This window comes from Fusarium graminearum, chromosome 2 (assembly GCF_000240135.3).
Source record: "Fusarium graminearum PH-1 chromosome 2, whole genome shotgun sequence".
NCBI lineage: Eukaryota > Fungi > Ascomycota > Sordariomycetes > Hypocreales > Nectriaceae > Fusarium > Fusarium graminearum.
Window position 1 is genome coordinate 1,460,358 of NC_026475.1, and position 11,252 is coordinate 1,471,609.

An 11,252-nucleotide genomic window follows, 5' to 3' on the forward strand; every position below is an offset into this window, starting at 1 on the left:
GTATTTATATTTAAGTTGTGAGTTGATCCATCACGGCCTGCCAGGTATGTAGGTGCCTGATGAGCAACAGAAAAGTTAGCATCTAAACTTTAGGATCTAAGAATAAAAATAAAACCCAAAACCAAGGTTGGTCACAGCATATACTGACATACTTTCAGCGGTCAACTTTTCTGATACCTGGACCCAGGGTGCCGAGTAATATGAGGTTCTGGAGAGCTCAGGCTGACGTCGATCGTGGAAAGTGGGCCTCAAGCTTAGCACCTACAATTCACCTCAGTAAGTAATTCCTATCTTAGTTCACAGACCCCTAGACAAACAACAAACAACCGTCTCCGACTAACCCACCTTCTGCGCATCGCCATCCACGAGCACGATCAGCATCTCTGAGTAACTTGGCTTCTGGAAGCCAAGGAGTTCCTTCAAATATGGCAGAAGAAACACCCCAAGACGTCTCAATGGAATCACCTCCCCCCGCGCCGATGCAAACAGACCAGGAGCCCAAATATGGCGGCTACTCGCGATTCGAGATTGAACTCGAGGTTCGCTTTGCTTCTTCTTTTATCTTTGTATATCCATAGCTAAAGCATAATTCCGCATAGTTTGTTCAGTCTCTGGCGAATCCAGCCTATCTCAACCACCTCGCATCTCAGAAGCTCCTCAGCCAGCCAGCCTTTGTCGCATACCTTGCATACCTTCGGTATTGGAGCAAGCCGCCATATCTTAAATACCTGACATACCCTGGCCCAACACTACGACATCTCGAGCTTCTTCAGCAGGAAACCTTCCGACAGCAGATAATTAGCCCTGATGTGGTAAGGGCACTGATGGAGGAGGGCATGAAAGCCTCAGTCGACTGGCACCGCGAGAACTAAAACGGCCCTACCGAGTCGGAACGCTATGCACAGCAATACGACACAAACTTATAGATGATACCCAGAGAGAAGACAAGGCGAAAACATTGCCGTGGCAAGAAGAAATAAAACCAGCCTGCGTGCTACCGCTGCGGCATAGCAATGATGCATTGGTACTACAGGCATTATTCTTGACTGAACTGTATAAAAAAGACAAGCATCCAATGGCCCAACTCCGATTCTCCTCGCATACAAAGAACAATCCATTGACTTGCAACTCAAAGAAAACCCTTCTTTGAACCTAGTTTTCTCTCCATCGGTGGCCGCAGGACATGCACTTGAAAAAGCTTGTCATAGGCTCATCAGCACTGCGAATCTGGACCTGGAAGAAGGCAGCCTCTTCGCCATCACATCCATCAGCAGGGCACTGAGCAGGACCCTTCTGCGCATTGTCCCAGGCGCCGGGACCACCAAAGACATCTTCCCTCTCGACACGCTCGTACAATCGTCGCGAAAAGACAGGCTCGGTAATGTGGTGTTCGAAAGGGCAGGTACGGCACTCGAGTCGGTTGGTCCGCGTGCTTGTGAGGGAGACGGTGAGGATGTTTGCGCAATGGGGGCAGACTGGAGGTTGGCGTTGATCAGCTCAGAACGTGAATATCGAATTGGGGTTGGGGAGTCTTACATAGCAACATGGCGGCGGTTTGATATGTGCGCGTAGAATAGCTGAATATATATCGAATTTATAGAGACGATAATCTACCGTGCTTGGCAGTGGTCGATGAGGTAATCGCGTTGTTGAGTACCAAGAAACTCTAGAGTATGACTTTTTTTTATTTTGCCGACGACAATGAAGTTTCATGAAGACGAGCGGGTACTGCGGGATGCTTATTCCATTTCTGGATATGGTACAGTGCTGGTGGGGCTTTCACTCAGGCGGCTGTTTGCTGTTTTAGCGCCGTCTCCCGCCATTTCTGCCTTGTGAGAGCTCATAGGTTAGGTGTCGTCCATACATTCTTGGGCGTCTGTCTCAGCATCAGCCCTCCACTCTCATCGGTCAGCCCCTCCAAACACCGCCTGACGAAACACTGGCCTCCATTCAAACAAGATCAAAACTGTACCTGATTTTAGGCGGTCTTGTCCATATTTACTGCCACCTCCTATAACTTTAAACGACACGACAAAGTTTTACATATCCCATCAATCCTACGGCTCTTTGTCCTTGAACATCTATCAAATCTTCAACACCGACTATCGTCATCGTCGACTTTGGTCGTTTTATACCCCGCTCCCGCGACAACAATTTGATAACCAGAGACCCCAACATGGCCGGAGACGAAGAACACGATGTAAGCCATGCCTTTCTGCCATGGCGCAACCCATTGGGAATTTATACTCATACTTCTTGTGTCACTAGGGCGCTTCCGTCCAGGAAATCTTGATCGAAGCATGTCGCCGCAACAACGTCGAGCTTCTCGACGAATGCCTAGAGGAAAAGACCGACGCCGAAATCTCAAAGCTCCTCAACGAGACCAAGACCGTCATGGGAAACCATCTCTACCATGAAGCCGCCTCTCGCGGAAACTGTGCGCCTCACGCTTGCCTACTTATACACACAACTCATGAGATCCAAACGAGCTAACCCCCACCGCTCTTAGACGAAATCATCGATCATCTCCTCGACCAGCCCGAATTCGAGTGCGATCCTGTAAACACCCGGGAAGGCGACACACCACTCCACACTGTCATCAGATGGATAAACTCGGAGCCTCCCGCCCAGCGACCCTTCGGCAACGCCATCGTCGAGATGATGCTTGAGGCTGGTTCCAACACCCGAGTCAAGAACAAGGCCCGCCTCACCCCATACCAGCTTGTCGACCCCACCAACACAGAACTACGAGAGCTCATCCAGAAGCACGAATATGCAAACCAAAATGCAGGAGATTTCATCAATGTCAACAACTCGACTAACCAGGGTGCTCTGCTCGATGTTCCAGACGAGAGTGATGATGATGCTGAGTTCAGTGGTAGTGACGACGAGGAGCGTGCTGAATGGGAGAGGAGGCGGAAGGCGAAGCAGCGCAAATAGACAAGCGATGCAGTGCGCTTAGTTATAAATCTTTCAAATAGAGGTTGTCTCATGAGAAGAGACGGACCAACATATGGGCTGGCATAAAGCATTGAATATCAGAGCGATAGAACCAAGGTAGCTTACGCAAAGGTGCAAGAATAAGTGTTTCTTATCTAAGGTTATCGAAAATAAGGGGGTATAAACCTTCTAATACAGGAGTGGTATCACTTCCTCCTCTTCATCTATCATGCAGTCGTGGGGCATCTCGTTCGCAGCGTAAGTGCACAAAAGAGTGTAGTCGAGAACAGGAACCGGCCCGAACTCTGGACAAAGGAACTGTTTTCAAGTCATGCTCGATTCCGAGCAACATGAAACGCACTTAGACAAGAAGCCAAAATGCAGTTGCCAATCCTGTCGAAACCATTAGGAGTCCTGTGGGCAACACATGATTTCCAAGGCTCTTTTCAGATACAATATAAGTGACGTCTGTGAGCTTCTTCTGTGTCAACTCCGACAGGCTGCCTGATTCAGCTAGCTCGTTCATTTCTTTTCCAAGCTGTCGTAAAATATTAGTAGACCGGCCCTTTGGACACATGATGACTTCAAATCCTCCACCTGTGGGAATAATGAAAGTGGACTGCTGATCGTCAAAAGCGAAACTGTAGGCATCGGGGCAGATTATCTTTGCCCTCTTGCTGTAGGCCGATGGCTTGCAAACATTTGGATCGTGGTATTCTCCAACGCAACAATCCTTGTCAGTCCCGTATGCAGCGCATGCGCTGTTACATGGGGAGAACTCTGGTCGTTGAATGTCGTCGTCTGGATAAGGGTAGACCCCGTCGCCAGGCTTAGTGGGTGGAAAAGCGAGGTACTTCCATGGACACCAATTGCGAGCATTCTCATTGCTGACCCGAGTTTCCAGCGGAACAGGATACGTTGAGTTCGTGTAATAGATCCCAGTCTCGCTGCTTGCATAAATCCAACTAGGAGATGCTATGCAGGCACAATTGGTAAGGTTGGGTGGGATAAAGGTCGTGTTCTTCGCAGGAATGTAGTTGAGACCCATTGGTAGGTTATAACCGTCTACTAATGAGATATCGTAAAAGGTCTGTTTCCCGTTCATACCACCAGCCAACGTAAATTCAGCTAGAGTCGCTGGCGTAGCACCCTGTCATCGTTAGAAACGCAGGGCTTATTTCTGAAGAGCACTTACACTGGACTCGCAATCCAACATTCCAGAACAGTCGCCCGTTTTGCAAGAGCACGAATCATCCTTCACTGTGCAGTTTGTGCGACCCCAAACTCGTCCCTGCCAATCTGATGAGACCCAGAGGTCTTTGCTTTTTCCTTGGGTAAGCTCGAAACCTCCTGTTCCTGGGCCTTTGCCAGCCTGTGTCGCGATACCGGGCCATATTGTTGAGTCGCATTTGTTGGTGATGGTCAAAGGAATAGGCCTATCAGAGTGTTCGGAGTCATCCGGTTCCCTTCGGGTCGCAGCTCTAATTCGTCCTGGGAAATTCAAAAGTCCTTTGTCTGATCCTTTGGCGGCAGTAGTTGAGTCATCCGCCTTTACAGTCTGAAGAAGGAGACCAATGGCAAGAGTAGACACCAACACTCGACAGATGGAAATGCTACTAACGCCTCTGCGTCTCGAAGAGGACCCCATTTCACAACTTGCAAGACTCAATTCAGGTTGAATAAAGATGTCAAAAAAATATGTGATTGGGCTTGCGATCCAAGGCAGTTGTTGAACAAGGTGGCCTTGAATCCAAGGCGAAAAGCAACGAGTATCAACAATTGGTGATCATAACGTCCAAGTAGCTAGGTATTCAAGTAGCGGTTGACAGACAGATATAAGACAATCGTGGTGTTGGTATGGAGCCAGGGTCCAGGGTCGAATGTGACGTATAGGCGACAGCGAAGCTGCGAACAGGGACCGCTTGCTTGATTCCTAGCAACTGTTTCTTGATCACCCCTGTCCAAGTGATCTGCGATTCAAGAAAAATGACTAGATGGACGGTGGGCGATTGGCCCAACACAAGCAGGGTGGTCTGGACGAGGTAGACGTGGTAGGGCTAGGCTATCTTGAAAGCACGGCGATGAGAGGAGGAGTTGAGAAATCTGAAACGACCAGGGGCAAGAAAGGTGATGACGATGATGGGATATCAGCTATTTTTGGTGTTTGATCGTCCGAAGATAAACAAAAGGGAAAAGAAGGACGAGGAATGATTATAAGGTAATCGACAAAGCCCAAGAACCCGTCCTAAGCAAAGGTGAGAATCATAAATCTACAAGAAGGCTACGAAGAAGAGAGAAGATGAATAAGGGATGCCAGGGATTGAACGACCAGAGAAACACGGTAGGCACAAACGGATTCCATCCTGGGGTCCTGCCCAAGGTTGTTCAGGGAAGGAAGGAAGTATTGGATGGTTGGAGTTGATGCCATGCTCTAATGCTGGCTGGGCGCCTATCTATTTTGTTGGAAATGACGTCAGAAAACCGCGTACTAGAACAACCATTGCCTATTGCCATATTTGGATTCACGAACAGCAAAGAGACAAGGCTTTAGAATCTAAAGATATGCTACTCTAAACTTGATTTGATTGGGCTATGTAACAGCAGTCAGCTTCGCCTTGCCCATTGGGAAAGCCTAATCACACGTGTGTTGAATATCATGTTCACCAACAACCCAATTGGGCAACACAATATATCAAAAGCTCAGACAACGAGAGAATATAAAGGGACATTGATTTGATCAATAACCAAAAAAAGAAGATACATACAACACCGGGGATTCGCTGGTCGTCACCGACCCAACTACTAATCCGGCGCTTCGCAGCTTGACGATGGGGGAGCGGACGGGACCCCGTATTCTCTACGAGCTTTGGTCGTATGTGATTGACAGTGAACGTTCAATGGATTACAAGGGTGGTGGTGTATCAGAAGTAGACTTTTATAGTCAGGGAGTCACCAATGCAGCGCAAGCGCAGCAACACCATTGAGTAACTACATTCATTCAACTGGAATTCGTCGTCTATATACGAGTAATCATCATGTCGTTCAGGCATGCAACTCTTTCCCTCTTGGACCCGGAACGTAGTACCAGGCTCAAACACACTGGTCCATTTACCACGCTCCTTTATTTAAATTCTCAATACTAAATCCAACATCTTTCGCTCGACATGTAGTAAGGCCTCTACAAGTGCTCAAGGCCATCTTAAATATTCTCCCCGTACGCTCTGAATGGGTGTCATCTCGGCCTGCGTCTTCCTAGGTATCATGCGGTTTCAAAGTGAACCTTAAACTTATCGACTTTTCTCTTTCTCTCCCGGTGTTGATCCTGTTTATCTGAAGCGAGAGCGGCAGCGACCCATGACCTCGCCTTGGCAGACCAGCTCGGCGCTGAATTCTGAACCATCCAGCGTCAGGTAAATATCGAAGTAAACGCGGTAAAATGTGCCTTGAGGAGTATCCATTCGCTCGAAGTCCTTCTCCAGATTCTTTCGGGACAAGTCCGAGGTAAGGGTAACGACTTCCTTAATGCCTGCACGCTGTTAGTCATGGGTTTGGGTTCGTGGTTCTGGTCAAACTTACGGGGATCCTTAGTGTATTCGGGACAGACGTCATCGTCGCAAGCATACAGGACATCTTCGTACATGAGGGTAGCGCCTGGGGCAACTTGTCTGAAGAAGGAAACCTTGACAGGCTCGCCGTTCTTGACCTTTTGGCCCTTCTGGACGAAGATCTGGCGGGTGAATTTGCAGCGATCCTTTCCGTCAAGGGAGGGTACACGGTAGGCTTCAGGGTGGTAGCCCTCCTTGAAAGGCTGAAGAGTAGCCATGAGGTAGTGTCGACGGGCGACACGGTGGGTGACGATTCGCTCTGTGATACCAGCAGTAACAGCACCCTTCACAATGGCAGCCACGGAGTCCATGGGTCGGACAACCTTGGACTGGAACTGGGGGGGAACGTGGAGCTTGATTTGCTGGAAGAGGTACTCGGAGGCACCGAAACCACCGACAACCAAGATGTTCTGAAGAGTACGGTTCTGAGCCTGGATCGCAATAATCTGGTTCCTGACGAGCTCCAGAATACGGTTGACAACAGGCTCGAAGCACTGAAGAATCTCCTCGTTGGTGAAGGTCATGTAACCCTCCTCAATGCCAGCCTCAGGGAACTCGGCCTCAATACCGACATCAACAGCCCACTTTTGACCGTTGTTTCGGAAATCGGCCTTGATTCGGTTCTCAAAGTCCATAATACACTTGGCGTAGACTCGGCCGGCCGTCTTTGAACCATCTGGCAACTTCATTTTGCGGATCTTGGTGCGGAGAATGTTGCTGAAGTTGCGGTTCAGGGCTGTTGAACCACATGAGTCACCAGAACCAGCTGTACACTCGGCGACGGTGAAGGGGTTCTCCTCCTCGACTTCGTACGCAATCAAATCGACAGTACCACCACCACAATCCACAATTAGGACGGCGTCATGAACCTTGAGATCAAGAAGACCGGTCTTGGAGCAGAACAGAGCGGCTGCCTCAGGTTCCGAGACGAGGGTCAGACGGTTATCGTTCTCGTCACGGAGGAAGCCTGCCTGAATAGCGGCAGCTCGGGTGGCGGCCTTTCCAGCATCGTTCCAAATGGCAGGGACAGTCAGATAGTATCGGATGTTGCGCTCTTCTCGGTTGAAGACCTCACCCAACGCTTTCTGCAGGGCTGACCGCATGGCCTGTCGAAGCTTGAAAAGGTAATCGGCGGCGACATCGATCTCGGACTTTCCTGGGGGCAGAGGAGGGAGGTTGATGGGGTCAATGTATGTGTTACCGCTCAGCATCAGTTGCAGCTTGAACCACTCAACCTTTTGCACACCGGGCTTGGGATAGCCAGTAGGGGCGAGGGCGTCAGCAATATCAGGTCCCCATCCTACCACCTTTTGGTATTGGTCGTAGTAAAGTACCGTAGGAATCTGCGGATAATCATGTTAGCACAATTTCTCGAGGTATCTCATTTCCTCGACGTACCTTTTGCTTTGTGTAAGAACCAGCACCTGGCCATTCGGTGATAATATCTTCCTTGGCCTCGTTGTTGGTCGCAAATGCAAAGGCGACACCAGAAAAGGTAGTACCCTGTGTATTGTTTGTTAGTCACTCTTTTTGCCATACCGACGGTTGTTCAATGTGCCTACAAAATCGATTCCGACAATCAGCTGAGCCTTGCTCTTGCTAGCACCCTCAACCTCGGCAGCAGGACCTGGTCGCTGAAACTGCTGGTTCATGGGGCCACCTGGGGGGCCGGGAGGAGGGTATCCTTGAGGAGGCGGTGGTTGTTGTCCGAACCCGGGAGGACCTCCCATGGGAGGAGGACCTTGGCCCATAGGAGCCATACCGGGCGGATAGCCCATCGGGGCTCCGGTGTTGATCGGAGGAGGACCGCCGACCATTTGAGTAGGAGGAGTGCGGTTAGGTTGTTGAGTGAGAGGACTGGTTCGACCAAGAGGAGCTTGGCCAGGGAAGTTTGCAGTATAGCTGGGAGGACGGTTGCCGGGGCCCGGGTGATTCATCGGAAGGCTCGTCGTCGAAGACGATGGGGCGATCGAGGCAGGGCGTAGCTGCTGCTGAGGAGGCTGCGGTATTTGACCTGGAGGAGGGGTTGGGCTCGGTGTTAGACCTTCCGGGGTCTGTATGCTTGCGGTGGACTTGCGTTTTCCGAAGCCAAGGCTCTTGAAGCGGGAGTTCATAGAACTCATATGGAAAAGAGGGAAGGAATCAGAGGTGGGAAAGGGTTGAGAAGTAGGACCCAAGAGGTCAAAAGAGGTAGAGGCAGGCACAGGCACAGACACAGAGGGCAGCGAGCGAGGCGCCGCAGCAGGACGGGGGGCAGGACGGACAGGACGAGGGGGGTTTGGATCGAGGCGGATTAGGATTGGGCGTAAGAAGGGGAGGGGGATTTGAGAGGAGGAGTGGAGGGTCAGGCTTGGGCTCGGGTCAGAAATTAGCACGGGGGCGTGGGAGGGGCAGCGACAGAGCAGTACAGTGGCAGACGCAGCGAGCAAAAATGGTCAAGCTAGGTTCTTTTTCGTCTTGAGGACAGAGGACCTAGGAATAGCGAGAGGCGAGGCAAAAGTCCAAGGACAGGCAATCGGCCGTCAGAGAGTGTGGTTGCTCTAGTACCAATTCTGATGCTATGATGCTGATGCCATGTAATGCTATCATGGGCTGCTTCGTTTCAATTCTTGTTGAGTCCTGAACTGGGCTGTCCTGTCCTGTCCCGTCGCGTCCTAGAGACTGCTGGAGCGTGCGAAGCGACAAAGAGGGGTGTGCGAGCCTGAGATCTTCGCGGGATGGTTGGTTAATAATATTGAGCTTGGGCTGAGCTTGGGCTTGTAGCTGCCTTGAAGCTGAATGTACTGAAAACCGGCTGTTGACGCTCCAGGTTTTCTTCTGGCTTGATGCAGGCTCGGAGCTTGGGCAAATACTGTATGGATTGTGACGGGCAAACTGGACTTGGACTGTTGCTTCCAATGTGTGGTCTTTTTAGGTATCTCAATAACTGAAGAGTGTCTTCGTAGCACTGTCTCTATAGTAGGGTCGTAGTGACAGATGGAGTCGTGAGATTCAAAGTGGATTGGGCTTTGTCGGATTGGCGTCGATACGGTACACACGCGTTGGCCCGTCCAGTGCTTATTACCGTTTCGAGACACGATCAAACAAAGAGGCGCAGTTGAAAAGACGAACGGGTTGGCCGAGGAGGCGAAATACTCAGTCACTGAGTGGATTTATCTGGAAATGCTTTGAATTGTAGGTACGAGGTAGTTGCTACGGTTGTATCAATGTTAAAAAGAAGAACGAGGATGATGCTACCGTCTTCCTTCTGGGCTTGGTAATAAGCTGAAGATAGTGAGTGGCTGAATTGAGGCGCTGTAAGCTGGGCTATCCGCTTCATTGATGAACGATCCAATAGAATGAGCAACGATGGACGAGGAAGCAGAGTCCGACCGCTTCCAGTGGAGATCTCGTAGAGACACAGCTGACAGAGCTAGGATCTTTCCAGCGGTTTAAGGCTGAGTGCAGGGATTTATAGGACCCATGCTGCTGTAATGCTACTGTAGGTGCATTTTAGCGATCAAGAATGTCTTTCACACCGTTTTTCTGACCCGTTTGAAAGAAAGTTCATGATCTTACTGATACTGAGTTAAATATTGACATCGGCAAGACCGTGGCACAACAGCTCAACGTATTCTGTATCTTAAATTGCTTCAGTCGCTATCCAATGTTAGATTGCCTCTCAAGTCACAAATAGACCTCAAATGGCTGATAGCCTTTCTGAGCTCTTTCCAAGGGACCAAAACAAAAGTCCAATCGTTTGCTGACAGGACGCAAATGCCGCTAGACTACAGTAGTCTGAAGGTATCACTGGTTGATGGATCTGTTTCCTGTTGTGGCTGTGGGTGATCCAACACTAAATTAGTACTGTGGAATCCTATCGGCTGAGATGTTTCTTTTTTCGGCAGCCGTTCTGTATCAGTAACCACATGCTCGTTTACGAGGGCCGTGATTTATATAAGCTTATGTATAGTATGAAAAACGTTCAGTTTAAGACTGACCTTCGATTTCTATTTCTATAAACTTAATAGGGCCTCAGGATTGTCGATTGTCTTGACGTTCGGTAGAAGGTCATCTGGATGGTGGGGAAGATGGAAATGCAGGACACGAGCAAAGCCCCAATACGATACGGTACTCGCCTTAGGAGATATCTAACGAGTATCAGATCTATCCAGGTGGAAAATGAGAAACGGCCATGCCGAGACTGGCCATGACGATGCTGATGACGTTGGCTACTTCGTATTATACTCACCATGCCTAGGTAGTATGTAGTCGTTCCTCAACAAAGAAAACAGGCTACAGAGAAGTTCATTCTGAAGATTGGATGAGCACCAGAATACTGTACAGGTGCGAACCCGGCTGCCCTGTGTCAGCTTTAATTCAAATCATCAACTTCTCAGCCGCTTCCACCCTGACTTGGGCTTGTTTAGGCTTGGGCTAAGGCCTGGGGAATGAGAGTGTAGGACAATCAATGCAGGGCCCTGGATTTCAGGACCTTTTCGTAGGACTTTTTGTGGATCTGTTCCTTTGTCGTGTCCGTTTGGTTGGTTCCAGTCTCTCATTGACTTTTGTTGATTCGACATGGAATTGCGTCCTTTCTCAGCGGCGACAAGCTTGGCTGTCAGCAATTACCAAGGGGCTGAAATCAATAGCGGTTCTGGTCCGGACAGTATTTCTGCTCGTGAATGGATGCTCCTGTTTATTCACCGTGTGATCTTGCCACAACTG

General features: G+C 49.7%; 5 protein-coding genes and 1 non-coding gene across 6 annotated transcripts; 2 read left to right on the forward strand and 4 right to left on the reverse strand.

Moving 5' to 3' along the window:
• Positions 1–425: 425 nt before the first annotated feature.
• On the forward strand, positions 426–872 carry FGSG_08552 (uncharacterized protein; the record flags this gene model as incomplete). The annotated part of the gene is made up of 2 exons (XM_011321899.1): positions 426–539; positions 600–872. 2 exons carry the CDS (start codon positions 426–428, stop codon positions 870–872), a joined length of 387 nt encoding a protein of 128 aa, XP_011320201.1.
• Positions 873–1,152: 280 nt separating this feature from the next.
• On the reverse strand, positions 1,153–1,546 carry FGSG_08551 (DNA-directed RNA polymerases III 12.5 kDa polypeptide; the record flags this gene model as incomplete). The annotated part of the gene is made up of 2 exons (XM_011321900.1): positions 1,153–1,475; positions 1,537–1,546. 2 exons carry the CDS (start codon positions 1,544–1,546, stop codon positions 1,153–1,155), a joined length of 333 nt encoding a protein of 110 aa, XP_011320202.1.
• Positions 1,547–1,990: 444 nt separating this feature from the next.
• On the forward strand, positions 1,991–3,266 carry FGSG_08550 (uncharacterized protein). Its single transcript, XM_011321901.1, has 3 exons — positions 1,991–2,200; positions 2,269–2,437; positions 2,510–3,266. The coding sequence occupies exons 1-3, from the start codon at positions 2,177–2,179 to the stop codon at positions 2,938–2,940; spliced, it is 624 nt and encodes a 207-aa protein (XP_011320203.1). The 5' UTR covers positions 1,991–2,176; the 3' UTR covers positions 2,941–3,266.
• A 35-nt stretch (positions 3,267–3,301) lies between these two features.
• FGSG_08549 (uncharacterized protein) lies at positions 3,302–4,588 on the reverse strand (the record flags this gene model as incomplete). Its single annotated transcript, XM_011321902.1, has 2 exons — positions 3,302–4,090; positions 4,136–4,588. The coding sequence occupies 2 exons, from the start codon at positions 4,586–4,588 to the stop codon at positions 3,302–3,304; spliced, it is 1,242 nt and encodes a 413-aa protein (XP_011320204.1).
• A 1,110-nt stretch (positions 4,589–5,698) lies between these two features.
• On the reverse strand, positions 5,699–5,814 carry FGSG_20046. Its single transcript, XR_893000.1, has one exon. It is a non-coding gene; the product is annotated as a 5S ribosomal RNA (ribosomal RNA).
• Positions 5,815–5,918: 104 nt separating this feature from the next.
• On the reverse strand, positions 5,919–8,811 carry FGSG_08548 (uncharacterized protein). Its single transcript, XM_011321903.1, has 4 exons — positions 8,108–8,811; positions 7,944–8,048; positions 6,517–7,888; positions 5,919–6,466 (listed from the first exon to the last, which is right to left on the reverse strand). The coding sequence occupies exons 1-4, from the start codon at positions 8,666–8,668 to the stop codon at positions 6,267–6,269; spliced, it is 2,238 nt and encodes a 745-aa protein (XP_011320205.1). The 5' UTR covers positions 8,669–8,811; the 3' UTR covers positions 5,919–6,266.
• Between the last annotated feature and the right edge of the window lie 2,441 nt (positions 8,812–11,252).

Excerpts from the sequence above, each read along its gene's own strand:
- FGSG_08548 (XM_011321903.1), bottom strand. The coding sequence starts at position 8,668 with ATGAGTTCTATGAACTCCCGCTTCAAGAGCCTTGGCTTCGGAAAACGC. Across the intron at positions 8,049-8,107 it reads TGATTGTCGGAATCGATTTT|GGTACTACCTTTTCTGGTGT; the intron begins GTAGGCACATTG and ends AACAATACACAG. Across the intron at positions 6,467-6,516 it reads CGAATACACTAAGGATCCCC|GCATTAAGGAAGTCGTTACC; the intron begins GTAAGTTTGACC and ends AACAGCGTGCAG.
- FGSG_08550 (XM_011321901.1), top strand. The coding sequence starts at position 2,177 with ATGGCCGGAGACGAAGAACACGAT. Across the intron at positions 2,201-2,268 it reads CCGGAGACGAAGAACACGAT|GGCGCTTCCGTCCAGGAAAT; the intron begins GTAAGCCATGCC and ends TTGTGTCACTAG. Across the intron at positions 2,438-2,509 it reads AGCCGCCTCTCGCGGAAACT|ACGAAATCATCGATCATCTC; the intron begins GTGCGCCTCACG and ends CACCGCTCTTAG.